The sequence below is a fragment of the Schistocerca americana genome, chromosome 8, assembly GCF_021461395.2.
Source record: "Schistocerca americana isolate TAMUIC-IGC-003095 chromosome 8, iqSchAmer2.1, whole genome shotgun sequence".
NCBI lineage: Eukaryota > Metazoa > Arthropoda > Insecta > Orthoptera > Acrididae > Schistocerca > Schistocerca americana.
In genome coordinates, this window is record NC_060126.1 from 437838084 (window position 1) to 437859193 (window position 21110).

Genomic DNA, 21110 nt, shown 5'->3' on the forward strand with positions numbered 1-21110 from the left:
AAATGCAAATTATTACTAAAGAACCAACGCAATGTTGCAGAAGCACGAATTACTATGAGAAAGTTAGATGCCAACAGTAAAGAGACCTTTGGAGACAAGAGAAGCAGCTGTATGAATGAGAAAACTCATATGGCAAATCAGTAATTAGCAAAAAAGGGTAAGCTGAAAGGATTATGTAAAAGGACAATAGACGTGGCACAGAAGCTTCTCTCACAAGGATTACGTTCGGACTTCACATTCACACAATTAACCTGTGTTTATCTCATACCAAAGACATATCAGACCAAAAATAATGACTACAGATATTCCAAAACCGAATTTAATTGAACTCGGCATTCCGTCACAGTTATTGTTCGCGCTGTATCTTACTTTCTTGTTCAGAATAAGACTGATTCGTGAGGAAAGTCAATATAATGCGCCTGGCGGATTTGGCACTGTACACTTCATCACTCCCCTTGCGTTAGCAAGACCGGTCACAGAACCTGTTGGTGGTATATCGTCTGAACTCGGTGAGGTTTCTGGTGGAGACACGCACGCCTTTCATATCTCGCTGTAGGTACCTGAAATCACCGATCCACGTGTTTCAGATGATGATGTCCCCTCTGCACATTAGAAACGCTGGTCATGGATTCGCCGGACCCAGGATCAGTATGAATGGTTGTAACGGTGTAGAATGGTGTGAAGTCTGACACGAGTAAGTAGTCGAAAACGGCGCGCCCGTTTCTTCAGGGATGCCATTTTTAATTCTAGTAATATCCTTTTTGGTGGTTTCCAAAACACTTTTACACAATCACTTATCATCCATATGCTCTCTATACGGATTACAACGGCGTATCGCGCCAAAAGAGTCACACTGCGGAATTATGCGACGATAGTTACATTTGACAGACTCTACAAACAGTTTCACAATTTAACTGATAAGGCATGTATAAATTAGCGGATCTATGCCCAACACGCAAGCTCTTATCACCGCCGTCCCTTCACGACTGCCGCTTTGTTACCTTGTCACGGGGTAGGAAAGAGCCCTCTTGTGGTTTGGGCTACTCAGAGCCCTACGTTGGTTACCTGTGTACATGTTTCCTTCTGGGGAAGACCAATAGCCATCTTCTTACGTGGCTAATGTAATGCCTCGTCACCAGGAATGCTACACAGGTTTCTCTCTGTATCCCAGGCTCCCAGCTTATTTACACTCCCCCACCCCCCCACCCCACCCCACTCCCACCCGTCTCTTACGCAATCCAGTAGCAACATATCGCCCAACAAGGCTTTGTGTTAGGTATCACTCATTGAGCATATCCTATTCACCAAAGAATAAGCCAAATTCTCACAGCTCACACAGATAGGAAAAACCGCCTACTATGCTGTCGAATCCAAGGCTCTGCCAATGGCAAACTTTCTATACACGACATTCTACACACATTATTGTTCCGAGACATTGTACTCTACTGAGCACTATAGTCGAGTAGGTGTACCAAGAACCCTGACAGGTGACAGCGCGGTAGCAATCTCTCGACTGTGAAATGCAAGCGGCTGCAGGAGAAATGATTGGTCTTCTACAGCTGCGCAACAGTGGGGCGTTACCCTAGAGATGTTAACAAAATCGAGTTACGTGATTGGTTAATGTTGGCGCACGAAGCTGCCGCATCCAGCCAGCTGCAACTGTCAGGGAAATTCTGAAGCTGACTCGACTCTAGGCGGCATATCTTTTCTCCTCGGAAACTTTCTTGCGAATGCTGCCACCTCCTCCCCCATCCTCGGGAAACGTAGCTTGTCCAAGCTACCTTAGCTTCTAGAGCATGGGGTCATTCATGTTTCGTCTCAAGTTTACATCAGTGAGAGCTGTGTCCTCGGTGCCGTTTCGCTGTTGCTCATAGGCTGGCAACGGTGGTAGGTGAGAAAATAAACAACGAATTTATAGCGCCGAAGTTGAAGCAACTGTCTAGTTTGATATTTTTAAGGGTGCAGATTTGTGATTTTTGTTTCGTGTTTTCGTGTGATTTTCAAGTTAGTGGTTATGCCGGAAGCTAAGAGTACTGCTTAAACTGCTGCGTGTGAAACGAACAACAATCATATTTATAATCTGCCTGGTTATTACTTTCGACGTATTGAGACATTCACGTGAAAGTCTCATATTTCTTCGCATGTGTCTGCTACTTCCTCATTGACTGCATGCAACGAACAGCTGTGCTTACTTCCCTTCGCATGTCACTTCAAGTGCTGACAACATTACTGTATCAAATACGTATGTACTATCATCCGGTCTATTGAAGACATTTATCCACATTTCTAGTTAGCTAGTACTGGCACAGGCCTGTGCCAGACAATCAGCATTCTACTTGTTCTAATAAGATCAGGCTTTCTCCCTTTCAGGCGTCTACAGGCCTTATTACAATTAATTAGCCAATTCTGAAGTTAAATAGAAGAGTAATAAAATTAATATGCAGATATTCTTATCTGTTGTTTTCTGAAGCAAATCAGTTACAGTCTTTCTTTCGTCAGTGTGAAAGATGGTTGTTCTACAAATCACGTTTGTACCAGTTTCAGTGGGCTACTTACAACATAACTGGATAACATTTATTCCCATTCCTTCACTCATATAATTAATAACAATTACTTCATTTAACTGCACCAAAAATTCATTTTCTCATTCACTTTGACCTAAGTATTACGTAGTTTTGACAAAAATCCAGAATAGACGAAAGTGCATACGCCGTTAAATATACCGGGTGATCAAAAAGTCAGTATAAATTTGAAAACTTAATAAACCACGGAATAATGTAGATAGAGAGGTAAAAATGTACAAATATGCTTGGAATGACATGGGGTTTTATTAGAACCCAAAAAAACTATTGCGTGAGTCGTTTGGTAATGATCGTGTGCTCAGCCGCCACTTTCGTCATGCTTGGCTTCCCAGGTCCCAGACCTCAGTCCGTGCGATTATTGGCTGTGGGGTTACCTGAAGTCGCAAGTGCATCGTGATAGACCGACATCTCTAGGGATGCTGAAAGACAACATCCGACGCCAATGCCTCACCATAACTCCGGACATGCTTTACAGTGCTGTTCACAACATTATTCCTCGACTACAGCTATTGTTGACGAATGATGGTGGACATATTGAGCATTTCCTGTAAAGAACATCATCTTTGCTTTGTCTTACTTTGTCATGCTAATGATTGCTATTCTGATCAGATGAAACGCCATCTGTCGGACATTTTTTGAATCGTTGTATTTTTAGGTTCTAATAAAACCCCATGTAATTCCAAGCATGTGTGTCAGTTTGCACCTCTCTATCTACATTATTCCGTGATTTATTACGTTTTCAAATTTATACTGACTTTTTGGTCACCCGGTATATGTATTGCAAGCCAGCTCAGCTGCTCTTTTGTCGGGACAGGGCTATTTACAGAAAAAGTACGTTACTACAATCCCTCTGTGGATAGTATAAGCTATGAAAGTATCAAAACCTGACTAAGTTTACTGTGTTTGGTGGATTTGCATAACTGAAGAACTGTTTGAATTTACAGTGCTGAAATTATGTATTAACAGAGAGCTCTTAAATGTGAAGTTACTCCATGAACTTCACCTTCATATGATGTCTTCATATAATGATTAGAAAAGGAGATGTAAAAAGCAAAGGCGAGTGGTTTTGTAGAATTCGTGCTGGACATTGACAAGCGTTGCGCTGACCAGTTTGCGCCAGTTTGTAGGAGTTACATAGCGTGGGAACCTCAGCGTATCTATCCATTACGTTGAGAGAGAGGACGGCATTCCCTGGGAATTACTGAGATCCTTGGCAGAGCCAGTCACAACAAAATTGTTCCACCTGGTGTGCGAGATATATGGGACAGGTGAAATAATGTCATACTTCACGAAGAATGTGTAATTCGAATACTAAAGAATACTGGCATGAATGCTGTGACAATTACAGATCAGTCAGTTTAATAAGTCATTATTGCTACATACTAACACGAAGTATTTACAACATAATGGGAACAGTTTGGCTTGCGAAAAAATACAGAATCACGCGATGCCACTCGCAACCAACGATTTATCTTTGAAGAAGCACTGAAGAAAGCTAATCTTACGTTAATAGCATTTATAGATTTCGATAAAGCTTTTGAGGACGTTAAGTGGACTACACTTTTTGGAATTATGAGGGAAGCAGGGATAAAATACTGGGAATGAAAAGTTAGAGAAGGCGCCAAAGAAACTGGTATAGGCATGCGATTCAAATACAGATATACGTAAACAGGCAGAATACGGCGCTGCGGTCGGCAACGCTTATATAAGACAACAAGTGCCTGGCGCAGTTGTTAGATCAGTTAATGCTGCTACAATGGCAGGTTATCGAGAATGTGGTGTTAAAGTCGACGCACAGGCCACGGCACACAGTATCTCCAAGGTAGCGATGAAGTGAGGATTTTCCCGTACGACCGTCTCACGAGTGTACCGTAAACATCAGGAATCCGGTAAAACATCAAATCTCCGACATTGCTGCGGCCGCAAAAAAATCATGCAAGAATGGGTCCAACGACAACTGAAGAGAATCGTTGAACGAAACAAGTGTAACACTTCCGCAAACTGCTGCACATTTCAATGCCGGGTCGTCAAGTGTCAACGTGCGAACCATTCAACGAAACATCATCGATATGGGAATTCGGAGCCGAAGGCCCACTCGTGTACTCTTGATGACTGCACGACACAAAGCTTTACGCTTCACCCATCAACACCAACATTGGACTGTTGATGACTGGAAACATGTTGCCTGGTCGGACGAGTTTCTTTTCAAACTGTATCTAGCGGATGGATGTGTACGGCTAGGGAGACAACCTCATCAGTCCATGGACCCTGCATGCCAACAGAGCACTTTTCAAGCCGGCGGAGGCTCTGTATGGTGTGGGGCGTGTGCAGTTGGAGTGATATGGATCCTCTGATACGTTTAGACACGACTCTGACAGGTGACACGTAGGCAAGCATTCTGTCTGATCACCTGCATCCATTCATGTCCATTGTGCTTTCCGACAGACTTGGGCAATGCCAGCAGTACATGTGACACCTCATGCGTCCAGAATTGCTACAGAGTGGCTCCAGGCACACTCTTCTGACATTTATGCTGGCCACCAAACTCCCCAGACATGATCATTATCGAACATGCCTTGCAAGGTGCTGTCTAGAAGAGATTTCCGCCCCCTCGTGCTCTTAAGGAGTCATGGACAGCCCTGCAGGGTTCATGGTGTCAATTCCCTCCAGCACTACTTGAGACATTATTCGAGTCCATGCCACGTCGTATTGGGTACTTACGAGTCCTCGCGAGGCCCCTACACGATGTTAGGGATGTGTACTAGTTTCTTTGGTTCTTCAGTTTATTTACAGCTTGTACAGAAGCCAGATTACAGTAATAAAAGTTGAAAGGCATGGAAGAAAAGCAGTAGTTGGGAAGGCAGTGGGACATAATTGTAACTTATCACATGTGTTATTTAATCCTTTCATTGAGCAAGGTGTGAATAAACACAATGAGAAATTAAGAAAGACAATTAAGGTTCAAGGAGAAAAAAAAAGCTTTGACAACATTATGGAACGTTCCATCGGTAGTTGAAGGAATATGTATATATGTATCCTCTTATCCTTAGAAGCTAAAATATTCACTACGTCATTATATAATATTTCTTGTTTGGTACCTGTGCCTAAAGCTAGCATTGCTAATTGTAATTTTCGTATATGTGCACATTCTTCAAAAAGTCGCATGTCTTCCGAAATAAATTTGTACAGCTAGAATGTCTATTTTTGTGTGGCCTGTAGTAAGTTGTTCGAAGTTGGCTTTTACTATTTGGGCAGTAAACTCCATATACTGTAATAATATCCGTCCCCGGTAGCTCAGTGGTCAGCGCAACAGAAAGTCAGTCCTAAGGGACCAGGTTCGATTCCCGGCTGGGTTGGAGATTTTCTACGCTCGGGGACTGGGTGTTTTGTTGTCCTAATCATCATCATCATTTCATCCGCATCGACGTGCAGGTCGCCAAAGTGGCGTCAAAATCGAAAGACTCGCACCCGGCGAGCGGTCTACCCGATAGGAGGCCCTGGTCACACGACTAATATTATAAACGCGGAAGTAACTGTCTGCTACGCTTTCACGACTAAACCGGAGAACGGATGTTGACAAAACTTAATGCGGACATAGCGTGAACGCTGACGAAGAACATAAGCTACTTTAGAAATTTGTACTTTTGTGAGAATTATTAGCATTTTTAAACATGGTATACCTGAGTGACATGCAGACGACACTGGCACCATGTTTGGCGACTCTTAGTGTCTGATGGTTACTCCGTGACAATGCAAAGCCATTGTAATTGTGCGCGTGGTTTACAATACTGAGTTCCCACGCTACCTGGCATAGCTGGAGAATTTTGGTGGAGATATAACAATAAAGTCGGAGGATAATCCCGAGTACCATATTTAAAAGAACTATTATAAGCCTCACAAACTTAAGTGTGATTTAGCGCGTAGTAGTAAGAGCTCAAGCTGTGAAAGTCACTGGAATCTAGCAACTCTCAGAGCAATCCCATGTCTGCCGGAGGTCGGATGCAGAACGCCAGGTGGCATAAGAGCTACAGAGACAGTAGAACAGTCACAACGTGCCCGTCGCATTTTAGACGCCGGGCGTCACGCGACTGTCAGTTTACAAGACGCTTCAAGACTCACAACAACGGCGTCATTTAGAGGCTGTACGACAAAGAGAGAGTCCTACGTTTACACGTGGAACGCGGGAGGCTTCTGGTGAGGCTGCGTTTGATTACCATATATTAAGTGACTATGTTTATCATACGTTAGTCATCATACGGGGGACGGATCCAAAACGTAGGCACCATAACGCTTTAAAACGGAAGGGAGAGACGAGTGGTACGTGTTGCTCTGGTGGCAAAATCTCACCTCCAGCGCCAGGTGAGCCAGAGAAACCCCTAAAAACTCTACTTCTGCACGAATGTAGTGAATCGAGGCATTTTTAAATATAAATTGAAAATATAATGCATGCTTTCAGATTCGACTTTCAGTAAAATAATAGAAACACTTCATTATGTACCTACATACCGACACTGAGAACATTTTTTATGCATACATGTCTACACCACTATATAGATAGACAACACGTAAAATTATTAGCTTACTTATCCACCATCAGTCATCATAACAAAACTTCTGGTATGCGATAGAAGCAGTGGGTAACCGCTAGTTTCTGATAATCGTGAAATTGGAGAGGATATAAAACGGACACTATCAATAACGAGGGAAACCTTTCTTAAAAAGAGTGATATAAGAACATCGAATATAAATACAGATGTTAGGAACTCTTTCCTGAAGGTATTTGTGTAGATTGTAGGCTCGTACGGAATTGTAAAGTGAACAATAAGCAGGGGGGAGGGGGGTCAAGGGGGGATAAAATTGTGGAAGGTGACCAAGGTTTGCATATAGTATGTAGATCCAGGAAGTGTGACTTGCACAGTTTAGGCTAGCTTGGAGCGATGCATCAAAGCAGTCTCTGGACTGAAGACAAACAACAACATCAACAACGTATGATGAACTTCTCGACAATATTTGAGAAATGTTGGACTGGGGTTTCGTGCTAGACATTCAAGATCCTTTCGTGCAGGTGAAATCTTATGCACTAAAATCAATGTTTTCTAACTGACTGTCATTATTGTTCTAGGAGGAAGATACAAGAGAGAACTACGAACAGAAACATCCACCAAGTCTTACGTGTGCTTGGGCGAAAAGTCTCATCTCAAGAACTGCAACACTTGCAGACCGCCAGACTGCCGGCCAAATGTAGACAAACCAAGTGAGTATTTTCGTTGGACATGGTACACCTAGAAATGTAAATACAACAAATGATTTCAAGCTTCAAAAAGACACCAGCACAGCTAACAGTCTACAGCAAATTGTGCAGCATACTTGGCCATACTTACTAAGCATCTCTGAGTTTTGCTCGCTTTCTTCCATTTCTAAGGCCCGGGCACCAGACACACTGCGTCAAGCCGGCCGCTGTGGCCGAGCGGTTCTAGGCGCTTCAGTCCGGAACCGCGCGACTGCTACGGTCACGGGTTCGAAACCTGCCTCGGTCATGGATGTGTGTGATGTCCTTAGGTTAGTTAGGTTTAAGTAGTTCTAAGTTCTAGGGGACTAATGACTTCAGATGTTAAGTCCCATAGTGCTCAGACCCATTTGAACCATTTGAACCACATTGCGCCGAATGTGGTGAGCAGTCAAGCTGTTTTCTCGGGCACATCTCATGGTTGCCTGTGTTTCAGTTCCTTATATAAATCCTGCACTAATTCACTCTAACAAGAAACACTCATAATCGCAGTGTGTCGTCCTAAGAGTTATCCCCTTTTTCTCTGATCTAAAGCTGTTCATTTTAGAAAATAAACAATTTTTTCCAGCCTTCAGTTGCAAGGTAATTCTTACTCGTTTACCTAGGTTTCGATTCCAGTAACGGAATCTTCTTCAGAACAAAAAATTAAATTATTTTGAGAGCCAAACACTGGCCATGTCACAGATTAAAAATTAAAACAATAAGGACGCATAATCATAAGATTATGTCTGTCAAGATTAAAACCATTAAGGCGAACGTAGACAGAGCTACGCCGGCCAAAATAAGGACCACATGTGAGTGGCACGGAAACTCATTTAGTAATATACTTACGTCACTCAACGGAACCGACGTCTACGGAGCAGGTGGTGGAAGGTGATAAGAGGAAGACACTTGGTTTGCTTGTGCACCTGTGGTGGAATTTTTTTTTTTTTTTTGTGTTACTGGTTTGATGCGGCCCGCCACAAATTCCTCTCCTATACCAACCTCCTCATCTCAGAGTAGCACTTACAAACTGTGTCCTCAATTATTTTCTGGATGTATTCCAATCTTTGTCTCCCTCTACAGCTCCTTCTAGTACCACGTAGTATCATGTAAGTCACTCCCTGATAAATCATCCTCTCCTTTCTCTTTGTCAGTATTTTCCACATATTCCTGTCCTCTTCCATTCTGCGCAGAACCTCCTTATTCCTTACCATATCAGTCAAACTAATTTTCAGTATTCACCTGTAGCACCACATCTCAGATGATTCGGTTCTCTTCTACTGCGGCTTCACCACAGTCCATGCTTCACTTCCATCCAATGCTGTGCTCCAGGCGTACGTTCTCAGATGTTTCTTCCTGAACTTAAGGCCTTTGTTTGATACTAGTAGACTTCTCTTGATCAGGCATGCCCTTTTTGCCATTTGCCATTTTGCCATTTGATGTCCTCATTGCTCCGTCCGTCGCTGGTTGTTTAGCTGCCTAGGTAGCAGAATTACTTAACTTCATTTTCCTTGTAACCATCAGTCCTGTTGTTAAGTTTCTCGCTGTTCTCATTTCTGCTACTTCTCATTACTTTCGTTTTTCTTCGATTTACTCTCAATCCGTATTATGTACTCATTAGGTTGTTCATTCCGTTCAGCATATCATGTAATTCTTCTTCACTTTCACTCGGGATGTCTTCAGCGAATCGTACCATTGATATACTTTCACCTTCAATTTTACTTCAACTCCGAATCTTTCTTTTATTTCCATCACTACTTCTTCGATATACAAATGGAACAGTAGGCGGGGAAGACTACATACCTGTCTTATACCCATTTTAATCCGATCAGTTCGTTCTTGGTCGTCCACTCTTATTATTCCTTCTTGGCTGTTATCTCTCCCTGTAGCTCACCCCTGTTTTTCTCAGAATTTCGAACATCTTGCACTATTCAACATTATCGAACGCTTTTTCCAGGTCGACAAATCCTGTGAACGTGTCTTGATTTTTCTTTATTCTTTCTTCTGTTATCAACTCCAACGGCAGAATTGCCTCTCTGGTGCCTTTATCTTTTCTAGAGCCAAACTGATCGTCATATAGCACATCCTCAATTTTCTTTTCCATTCTTCTGTATATTATTCACGTAAGCAACTTGGATGCATGAGCTGTTAAGCTGACTGTGCGGTAATTCTCACACTTATCAGCTTTGCAGTCTTCGGAATTCTGTGTGTGATATTTTTCCGAAAGTCAGATGGGATGTCCTCAGTGATGTGTCAGCACAGCAGGGAATTCAGCCTTTTACACGACGAAACAAGCTCAGCACCATATGCTGTGGGGTGGTACGACTGGACCAAGTGACACATCAGGCTGTCACCATCGACAGTGGCACTGAACGTTTATTTGGCACATTTAAACAAGACAAATAACGAATAAAAACATCAACACATTTTTTAAAATTACCACACATCTTTAAATTTACCATTTAGATGAGAGCCAGTTACTTTAAAATTCAAACATTCATAAACCAGGGCACTTATGACCTATTACATATTTAGTGAAATGAGTTAAAAATTATTTACTCAAAAACTATGATCAACCTGAAGAACAATTTACTAAAATTTAACGAGAACATGTAGTATTTCGTTACTGCAGTGATTGTTATTACCAAAGGAATTGCCGCGCGGAGTGGCCGAGCGGTTTGAGGCGTCATGTCACGGACTGCGCGACCCCTCCCTCCGGAGGTTCGAGTCCTCCCTCGGGCATCAATGTGTGTCTTTTTCTCGGCAGAGGTTAGTTTAAGTTAATTTAAGTAGTGTGTAAGTCTACGGACGGATGACCTAAGCAATTTGGTCCCTTAGGAATTCACACACATTTCTGAACGAAAGTAATTCAAGTAGAGGCAACAACAAATCGGATACCATCACACATAACCATGTTACTTGAATGGCAGGCACCCTACAGTGTAGGACATAAAATATAAAATTTCATGTGACCAAGCAACCTCGTGGGATTCAACAAACTACCCCCAGAAGCGGACGCACGCTCACTCAGCTCTTTCCAATACAGGCTCGCCATGGACCCCCCAAACGAGAGCAGCAACGCTCACGAATAGGCACGAAAAATCCCAGAACTAGTGGGTATCTACAACAGACTGACATCTGCCTTAAGTAACTAGAAACACAATAATTCATTACAGCACATCATCCGTAGAATTAATCAACCTATTAATGAACATCAGCTAAGCACTACAAATCTATTATCTTATGTGCATAAGGCCAATTATACATTAAGCCGTGAGCGAACTAGACACACGTCCAGCCGGAAAGCGCTGGCAAAGGGGGCGGAAAATACACAACAGCACAAGCAGGACACAACCCAGGACCCCACAACCACTACCAAGACAAACAGCAGAAGTCCCGGTAAAACGAAATCAAATGCAAGTAATACCCCCCCCCCCCTCCACCCCCCACCCCCACCCCCCAATCCCGACACAAAACATAAGGTGACTTACAGCAAATAGCCACATTTAAATTTCAGATTAAATCAGAATTAATTACAATATCCACATACTGTCACTGAAGGAATCCTTGTACTTTCATTAATAGAATCAGTTTCAACCTGTTTGAACACAGAATAACAACTGGCCTCTCAGTAAATCGTAAGAATTTATGAAACTACTCACTTAGAATTAGACACGTGTCTCTCAGATAGAAACGCAACAGGAATGTTACTGCAATTCACGGCAAAATATATCCAGGGAAAATTTTATCCATGTATATCTATAGCACTTGTCCAGCTAAACTACGTTTGCGATATAAATACTTTAACCATGCGGCACTTAGGCAAGGACCAACCAAACTGTTTTTCAATGACGTTTAAACATTGACAGTAGCAACCTACAAACAGAATGTAACTGCACTCCAGGCATTAGTAATTGTTAATCATCACATCACACACAGCTCTCACTAGAACATTGCGTGCTAAGTAAGTTGAAATTAAACACATTCGAGGACAGACTCAGCTGGAGTAGCAACGGCCGACCAAGAAAATGAAGTAAACAGCACAGAACCCAGTAGCCAATTCCGGCCACAACTTACAGCATAAGCAAGGCCCTTACCCTCTTGTTTGTTCGATGGAGCCAACCGCCGCAGATCCCGGTGACAGGAGACGTATAGCAAGCGAAATACACCAACGGCTTGACCCATTCCGGCGGCGGGAACGTCGCTGATCGAGCCACACGGCTCACTCAAATACATTCTACATACCAAGGTGAATAGTCGGTTTGCTGCCACTTCTCCCAACGACTAGAAATTGTGAAGGAATGTTATTTACCCCTTCTACCTTATTAGATCTTAAGTCTTCCAAAGCTTTCTTAAATTCTGATGCTAATACTGGATCCCCTATGTTTTCTTAATCCACTTCTGTTACTTCTTCTATCACATCCGACAAATCTTACTGTTGCACCTTAATGTTACCACCGTTGCTTTTTGTGTCATCGAAGGTTGTTTTGACTTTCCTGTATGCTGAGTAAGTCCTTAGGACAATCGCTTCTTTTTGGATTCCCTGACTTTTTTATGCAGCCATTTCGTCTTAGCTTCCCTGCACTTCCTATTTATTTTCATCCTCAGCGACTTGTATTTCTGTATTCATTAATTTCCCTGAACATGTTTGTACTTCCTTCTTTCAGCGATCAAATGAAGTATTTCGTCTGTTAGCCATGGTTTCTTCGCAGTTAACTTCTTTGTGCCTATATTATTCTTTCCAACTTCTGTGATCGTCCTTCTGAGAGCTGTCGATTCCTCTTCAACTGTACTGGCTACTGAGCTATTCCTTACTGCTGTATGTGTAGGCTTAGAGAACTACAAGCGTGTCTCGTCATCCCTTAGTACTTCTAAATCCCAATTTTTTTGCGTATTGATTCTTCCTGTCTAAACTCTTGAACTGCAGCCTACTCTTTATCACTACTACATTATGATCCGAGTCTATATCTCCACCTGGGTACGCGATACAAAGTAGTTTCTGATTTCGGAATCTCTCTCTGACCATGATGTAATGCAACTGAAATCTTCCGTGTCAACCGGGCTTTTCCAAGTATACTTCATTCTCTTGTCATTCTTGAACAGGGTATTCGCTATTACTAGCTGAAATTTATTACGGAACTCAGTATTCCTCCTCTCTCATTCCTTGTGCCAACCTCATATTCTCCTGTAACCTTTTCTTCTGCTTCTTTCCCTACAACTGCATTGAAGTCCCCTATGACTATTAGACTTCCATATCCCTTTAGATGCTGTATTACCCTTTCAATATCCCCATATACACTCCTGGAAATTGAAATAAGAACACCGTGAATTCATTGTCCCAGGAAGGGGAAACTTTATTGACACATTCCTGGGGTCAGATACATCACATGATCACACTGACAGAACCACAGGCACATAGACACAGGCAACAGAGCATGCACAATGTCGGATCTAGTACAGTGTATATCCACCTTTCGCAGCAATGCAGGCTGCTATTCTCCCATGGAGACGATCGTAGAGATGCTGGATGTAGTCCTGTGGAACGGCTTGCCATGCCATTTCCACCTGGCGCCTCAGTTGGACCAGCGTTCGTGCTGGACGTGCAGACCGCGTGAGACGACGCTTCATCCAGTCCCAAACATGCTCAATGGGGGACATATCCGGAGATCTTGCTGGCCAGGGTAGTTGACTTACACCTTCTAGAGCACGTTGGGTGGCACGGGATACATGCGAACGTGCATTGTCCTGTTGGAACAGCAAGTTCCCTTGCCGGTCTAGGAATGGTAGAACGATGGGTTCGATGACGGTTTGGATGTACCGTACACTATTCAGTGTCCCCTCGACGATCACCAGTGGTGTACGGCCAGTGTAGGAGATCGCTCCCCACACCATGATGCCGGGTGTTGGCCCTGTGTGCCTCGGCCGTATGCAGTCCTGATTGTGGCGCTCACCTGCACGGCGCCAAACACGCATACGACCATCATTGGCACCAAGGCAGAAGCGACTCTCATCGCTGAAGACGACACGTCTCCATTCGTCCCTCCATTCACGCCTGTCGCGACACCACTGGAGGCGGGCTGCACGATGTTGGGGCGTGAGCGGAAGACGGCCTAACGGTGTGCGGGACCGCAGCCCAGCTTCATGGAGACGGTTGCGAATGGTCCTCGCCGATACCCCAGGAGCAACAGTGTCCCTAATTTGCTGGGAAGTGGCGGTGCGGTCCCCTACGGCACTGCGTAGGATCCTACGGTCTTGGCGTGCATCCATGCGTCGCTGCGGTCCGGTCCCAGGTCGACGGGCACGTGCACCTTCCGCCGACCACTGGCGACAACATCGATGTACTGTGGAGACCTCACGCCCCACGTGTTGAGCAATTGGGCGGTACGTCCACCCGGCCTCCCGCATGCCCACTATACGCCCTCGCTCAAAGTCCGTCAACTGCACATACGGTTCACGTCCACGCTGTCGCGGCATGCTACCAGTGTTAAAGACTGCGATGGAGCTCCGTATGCCACGGGAAACTGGCTGACACTGACGGCGGCGGTGCACAAATGCTGCGCAGCTAGCGCCATTCGACGGCCAACACCGCGGTTCCTGGTGTGTCCGCTGTGCCGTGCGTGTGATCATTGCTTGTACAGCCCTCTCGCAGTGTCCGGAGCAAGTATGGTGGGTCTGACACACCGGTGTCAATGTGTTCTTTTTTCCATTTCCAGGAGTGTATTTTCTCTATCTCTTCATCTTCAGCTTACGACGTCGGCATGTGTACCTAAACTATTGTTGTTGCGGTTGGTTTGCTGTCGATTCTGATAAGAACAACCCTGTCACTGAAGTTTTCACAGGAAAACACTTTCTGCTCTACCTTCCTATTCATAACGAATCCTACTCCCGTTGAACCATCTTCAGCTGCTCTTGATATTATCCTATACTCATCTCACAAGAAGCCCTTGTCTTTTTTCCATTTAACTTCCCTGACCCCACTACATCTAGATGAGCCTTTGTATTTATCTTTTCGTTGATTATTCAATCGTCTTCTCATGGTCACCTCCCACCTGGCAGTCCCCTCCAGGAGATCCGAATGGGGGTCTATTCCGGAATCTTTTGCCAATGGAGAGATCATCATGACACTTTTCCAATTACAGGCCACATGTCCTTTGCCAATGGAGAGATCATCATGACACTTTTTCAGTTACAGGCCACGAGTCCTGTGGATACGCGTTATGTGTGTTTAATGGAGTGGCTTCCATTTCCTCCCGCACATGCATGCCGTTGATCATTGCTGATATTTCCACCTTTAGGGTCAGTTTCACACCCCAAGGACAGGAGAGTGTCCTGAACTTCTGTCCGCTCCTCCACCCTCATTTCACACAGCCGTTGGCAGAACGTGGTAGGTTTCAAACTCGGGACCGAGGACGTTTTGTTTACTAATCAAAGACGCTACCTGTAGTCGACAGGTGCATCTAATATTGGTGTAAGTGGCAAATGATCTTTATTTCTTAGAACATAGTTAGTTGATAGAACACGTTTATAGAAGGCCAAGACCAAGTACACAAACAATGAATCATTACCAAAACGTTAAAAGTTATTCAATGGTTCCTCTAACATAACGACTGTGTAAAGACTTCGCAAATGTACTCCTTAGGAGAGGAAACTAAGGAGATTGTTACGAATAAGAGAGAAAAGGTGACTTTCTCTCACATAACACGAGGAACATGCTCATCTTCTAGTTACCGTACACAATTACAAACGTTGGTGACAGAGGAAAAAGTACAGACCTAATGTGAAACTGAAAATCCATGGTACTTTCGTTAAATTCAAAGCGATTGTGAGGTACAAGAACGACGCCAAAGAGCTCTGTGGCTCAACTGAGTCAGACAAACGTAGCCAAACATGGAAGAATCACAGTCCTAACACTACCCAACATGTCACTACCAAGAGCGGCAGAAGCGCTCTAGCGATCACGTCCATGTACTCACCTCTGTCCAGCAGACTTCAGCGAGTGCTCACCGTTTACGGCCCTGGAAGCACTCGTAAAAGTGAGGCCATTCCCGCTGTTGCTTAGAGTGGGGGAAGGCCAATCTACGTTAAATTTATAAATGACCAATCAAAATCCCTCCCTTCCGTCGTAATTTTACCACTCTTGGCTGATACTATTCCCTACTTTATCGTCTCCATCCCTGAACTATTGCGAGAGCAGCTCTCGCATCGAAAAGTAAGGTGGAGGGAGGGGGGCAGAGGGGGGAGGGAATGTCGTTAGATTTTAAAAATGTCCAATTATCCGTCCCTTTGTATGAGACTCTGCGTTCCTCTGTCTCGCTCGCCGCTTCATCTTCCTTGTTGCCACCGAAATGGAGCTCCGTCTCAGGTAGCAGGCGAAGAGGTCCCTTAATTTTGGAGAACTTTGGCTATGGTCCATTTACGACTATGCGTTTTGCTGCCTCATTCTCGCCCTGAACTTCTCTCTCATTTCTAAACTGGCGTTCTGTAACAAGTGATGCCGTGAAACACGTAATAAAATTTAAACAAGCCAATGATACTCTCGTTTAAAGTTCGGCGTTTTGCCATCTTCCTCAACCAGTGCACCTTTCGGTCACGTCCAACGTAACACTCTCTTTTGAGGTGTGGGGACAAGTTTTCGTTAAAGTTTGAAGAACCAAGAGCAAGGACCTATATGTAGTGCTACTCCGGTCAATGTGCACAAAGGGTGAGAAGTCATCCGAAAACAATCTAAAATTGTCGTATCGAACGGACTGAAAATGTTTTGCTCATCTGGTCAACTGTGAAGAAGCCAATATTGATATAAATTTTATTCTAGTTCATTAAATGACAACAAAACTTTCTGGTATTTCTGAAACGAATCCATTCCGTATTAACAGTGCTGTAATATTGTCAGAATCTTTAGAAGTGACCATGTGGTCTCATTCTTCAAGAGATCGTTATAAATGAAAACGGAACTAACGGAATGCACCGATTTTGACAAAATGTTATTGCGTAAGACTGTACTTCGAAACTATGACAGAGGAGAGTATCGGGCAGGTAGAAAAATACAAGGTGATATCCGTGAAAAAATTAATTATGCTGGCTCAGAGACATCCATTCTTTGTCTTCTCCGCTCACTTATTTTTCGATCCAAAATGTGTAATATTGGACAAAATATTTTTAATGTAATTCAAAGGCACTACTGTAACAAGTACAAAAGTTCTGTGAAAAATGCACTTACTGCCGGCTGAGGGCAAAACCACAAGCAAAAATATATTTTGCTCGACTTCAACGGGTATATTGACCTGAAATTATTTACAGTTGCTACAGTATATCGGCGATTTGGGTGATGATTGCACTGATGAGGGGTCAGTAAGAGCTGCAAATAAAAGATTTTCAAGTAGTAGGTATTCTCTGGCATATTAGGGCGAGCCGTCAGATCTAAGATCCGGCATACGGATATTCGGGCGAAGTCGTGGAAGGAGTCTCTCGTAAATAAAATGCGTCCATAACTGACATGATACTATAATGATGTCTCATATGTTATCAAAATTAATTTCATAAGTTTTCTTAACAAATTTCTCGGTGGAAGTTTCTGTGAGGTCCAACAGTATTGGGAACGCAGGAGAACGGCATAAGTTGTCTCAAATCAGAAAAATTCCCAAATATTAGCAATAAAATGATATTGATTAAATATGAAGAAATACTCAATTTAAATGATGCTTCTTCTTGTGAAATGTCGAGCACAAACAGGCGTTTGAAATTATTACAAGTTCTCTAAGATACTGAAGTTCTGTCACTGTGCCTCTGAGACATTTCTACATAGCGTCCAGAGCTGGCCTATGATGCCTACGTAGTCTAAGTCTCAGAGTTGATGGATGAACACTGCAGCTTTTAGACTCAATGGTAACTAGGTACTGTACAAACAGAACGGAAATTCATCAGCGACGACTTTTTTCATTACACAGCTGGAACAGATCCACACCTAAAATGTGTACACTTGCAGCTATGAATTTTATATATTGTTTTCAGTCCAAATAGGGCAATGGTTCTGTATTTTTTCATAGGTTGAAGTAAAAGAAAGCATTATTCTTCAAAATTAATTGTAATGCCACTTTTTATTTACTTTTTTCTGTAGCAGTTGGCAAGAAAAATGCTGCAAGACTGTGAAATGACATTAGGTGCCGATTTTCTTGACAGCCGCTGTAGTATAGACTACCCTTCAGGTATTACTACTATATGCATCCGGCATATGTGGGAGCCAGTTAGCCACCCTTGGCCACATGCACCAGTATAGTACATTACCAGCCACCTGACTGCTCATATACCAGCTGTTTGCCCACCCTACCCCCTAGCTAAAGTGTCCATGAGTATTCATCTGCCCCACATAAGCGAACTCGAGCTGGAACAGCCTGCTACAAACGTTTCTACCTATGTGTGTAATTTCGTTATCTGTATGACTGCATTTCTGCACTATCACATATAGTGGGTGTATTAGGTTGGTGAATAGGTCATAGCGTTTTTGATTTGCATGTTGGTCTTCTGGTTGGCATGGGTTATTTATCACTTGCCATTGTTTATTGGTAATGTACTGTTTAATATTACATATTGCCATTTCGTCATGTGAAGTGAGTGAAGCTGTGGGCACTAGAAAATGAAGTGGAGAAAGTGGAACATTTCCTGCATGTTCTTCTGTCTGAGTTTAGTATAGGGGTGACAATAGCGGAAACAGCCAGAAACATTTGCTCCACATACGAGGATAATGCCACACGACAGGGTATGGAAAGAAAACGGTTTTCTCGTTTTAAGGAGGATCGTTGGCGCTCCATATTCACGAAGAACTTCGGAGTTTGATGAATATCATTGACGAGCGTTAATCCACAACGATCCCCATCACTGTACTCAAGAACTTAGAAATGTGAAGAACTATGATCATACCACCAACGTCTGCACACAATGGGGAAAGTTCAAAAAAGTGGATGTGTGGATACCAACTCTAAGCCAAAATCACAAGAACTTATGGTTGCTCATCATCAACTGGCTCTTGAGCAATACCGACCATTCCTATCCTGTATCATAACTGGTGACCTGAAATTGTGTCTTTATGCCAACATAAGGAAAAGAAAGCAATGGTCGAGCCAAAACTAAGAAACAGCTATGCATACAAGGAACAGTGTGCATGCTTGAAAGATAAAGTTATACACCTCGCTCAACAGCGATGGTCTGGTGTACTACAAATTCATTCCCTGAGGTTTAACCAACAGAGTTGACATTTGTTGTTAATAACTGAGACATGTCACAGTTACAATCCAAGAACAACAATCAGGAAGACAGTGTGAAGTGATGCTAGTCCACAATAAAGTGTGCCTGAATTCTGACAGACTGACCAAAAGCAGTACACCCGAAGTTACGTTTGGTGGTCATTCAGCACCCACGTTATTCACCTCTACCGAACGACCTTCAGATGGTTCAAATGGCTCTGAGCACTACGGGACGTATCATCTGAGGTCATCAGTCCCCTAAAACATAGAACTACTTAAACCTAACTAACCTAAGGACATCCCACACATCCATACCCGAGGCAGGATTCGAACGTGCGACCGTAGCACTCGTGCGGTTTCGGACTGAGCGCCTAGAACCGCTCGGCCACGGCCACCGCGCCCGGCTAACGACCTTCAAAGAACTTCCTTTGCGGACAAAAATGGGCAACGAGCATGGCTCGACGATTTCAAAACCAAGTGATATCTGAAGTCACGAAATCGAAAAGTTAGCCCAGCATTGGCAGACTGCCGTAAATAGTGAAGGAGACTATGTTATAGATGACTAATGTCTCTGTTACGTGTATTCGTCGCCTTTAGTAAACTTGTGAATAAGCGCTACAAACTTATGCACCAAACCAAAAAATAGCAACTGCTTTGTTCCGTGTAAAATCCATAACAGACCGAATGACAGCTCACATTCCTTTTGGCGTCCTCAGCGTATAGGGCTACTTGTGTGAAGGAAAAGGACGACTTGCCTGTCTGTAGTACTTGAAGAAGGGTCACTAATTGTTGTATTCATTTCAGAACCTGTCGCTACAACGGTACGAACGCAGCCAGTCTGCCTACCGGGGAAGTCGTACCTGAAGAACTGCAGCACCTGCCGCTGCTCCGATGGCTCGGGCTACGCCTGTAAGGCGGGCAATTGCCAGCGGGGCGTGATGTTGAAGCCGGCCGGCCTGTGGCCCAGTCTGAGGCGCAGCGCCCAGCAGCGCCAGCCGCAGCCAGAACCGGAGGAGGTCCACTACTCACAGACACTCGGTAAGGGCCGCGCGCAGCTCCAGAGCGCCGCGAGCAGGCAGCCGGCAGCGCAGTGGGAACCAGAGTAGCGTGCGGTGCTCGCATGCAATTCTCTCTCATATGCACCTTCCAGTAGTTAGCCATTTCATGAGCTCCTTCAGCATAGGTACATCTGCCAGTTAAATTAGCTGCAAATGATCGAACACCTTCATAATGGGAATAATGTGTCCATGGCAATCACTCTGGAAGAAAGACGGCCTTTACTACTCACTGTTCAGAAGGATGTAGGTTGGGAGATGAAGAAGTTTGTACAGGATAAAGTAGCATGGAGAGCTGCATCAAACCAGTCTCAGGACTGAAAACCACAACAACCCAACCTAAGTTATCAGTGGCATTTGAAGCAGTTCAGATTGCAGCCGCTAAGCCCTTTCACATTTGCCCAGTGACAGAAACTATCTGCCAAGCAGCAAATTTTTGAACATAACCTAAAATCATTTTTATTGAATGAGGTTTTCACCCTGCAGCGGAGTGTGCTTTGATATGAAACTTCCTGGCAGATTGAAACTGTGTTCCGGACCGAGACTCGAACTCGAGACCTTTGTCTTTCGCGGTCAAGTGCTCTACCAACTGAGCTACCCAAGCAAGACTCACGTGCCGTCCTCACAGCTTTACTTCTACCAGCACCTCCTCTCCTACCTTTCAAACTTTACAGAATCCCTCCTGCGAACCTTGCAGAACTAGCGCTCCTTAACGAAAGCATATTGCAGAGACATGGCTTAGCCACAGCCTGGGGGATGTTTCCAGAACGTGATTGCTTGGATAGCTCAGTTGGTAGAGCACTTGCCCGCGAAAGGCAAAAGTCCCGAGTTCGAGTCTCGGTCCGCCAAACAGTTAATTTGCCAGAAAGTTTCATATCAGCGCACTCTCCGCTGCATAGTGAAAATTTCATTCTGGAAACGCCCCTTAGGGCGTGGCTAAGCCATGTCTCCGCAGTATCCTTTCTTT

General features: G+C 43.9%; 1 protein-coding gene across 1 annotated transcript in view; it reads left to right on the plus strand.

The window, feature by feature from the left end:
* LOC124545149 overlaps window positions 1-21110 on the plus strand; it is a 149891-nt gene that overhangs the window by 102582 nt on the left and 26199 nt on the right. The window contains exons 6-7 of the mRNA XM_047123979.1: window positions 7705-7836; window positions 19893-20126. Of these exons, the coding sequence (XP_046979935.1) occupies window positions 7705-7836; window positions 19893-20126 (366 nt within the window). The remainder of the gene's footprint in view (window positions 1-7704; window positions 7837-19892; window positions 20127-21110) is intronic.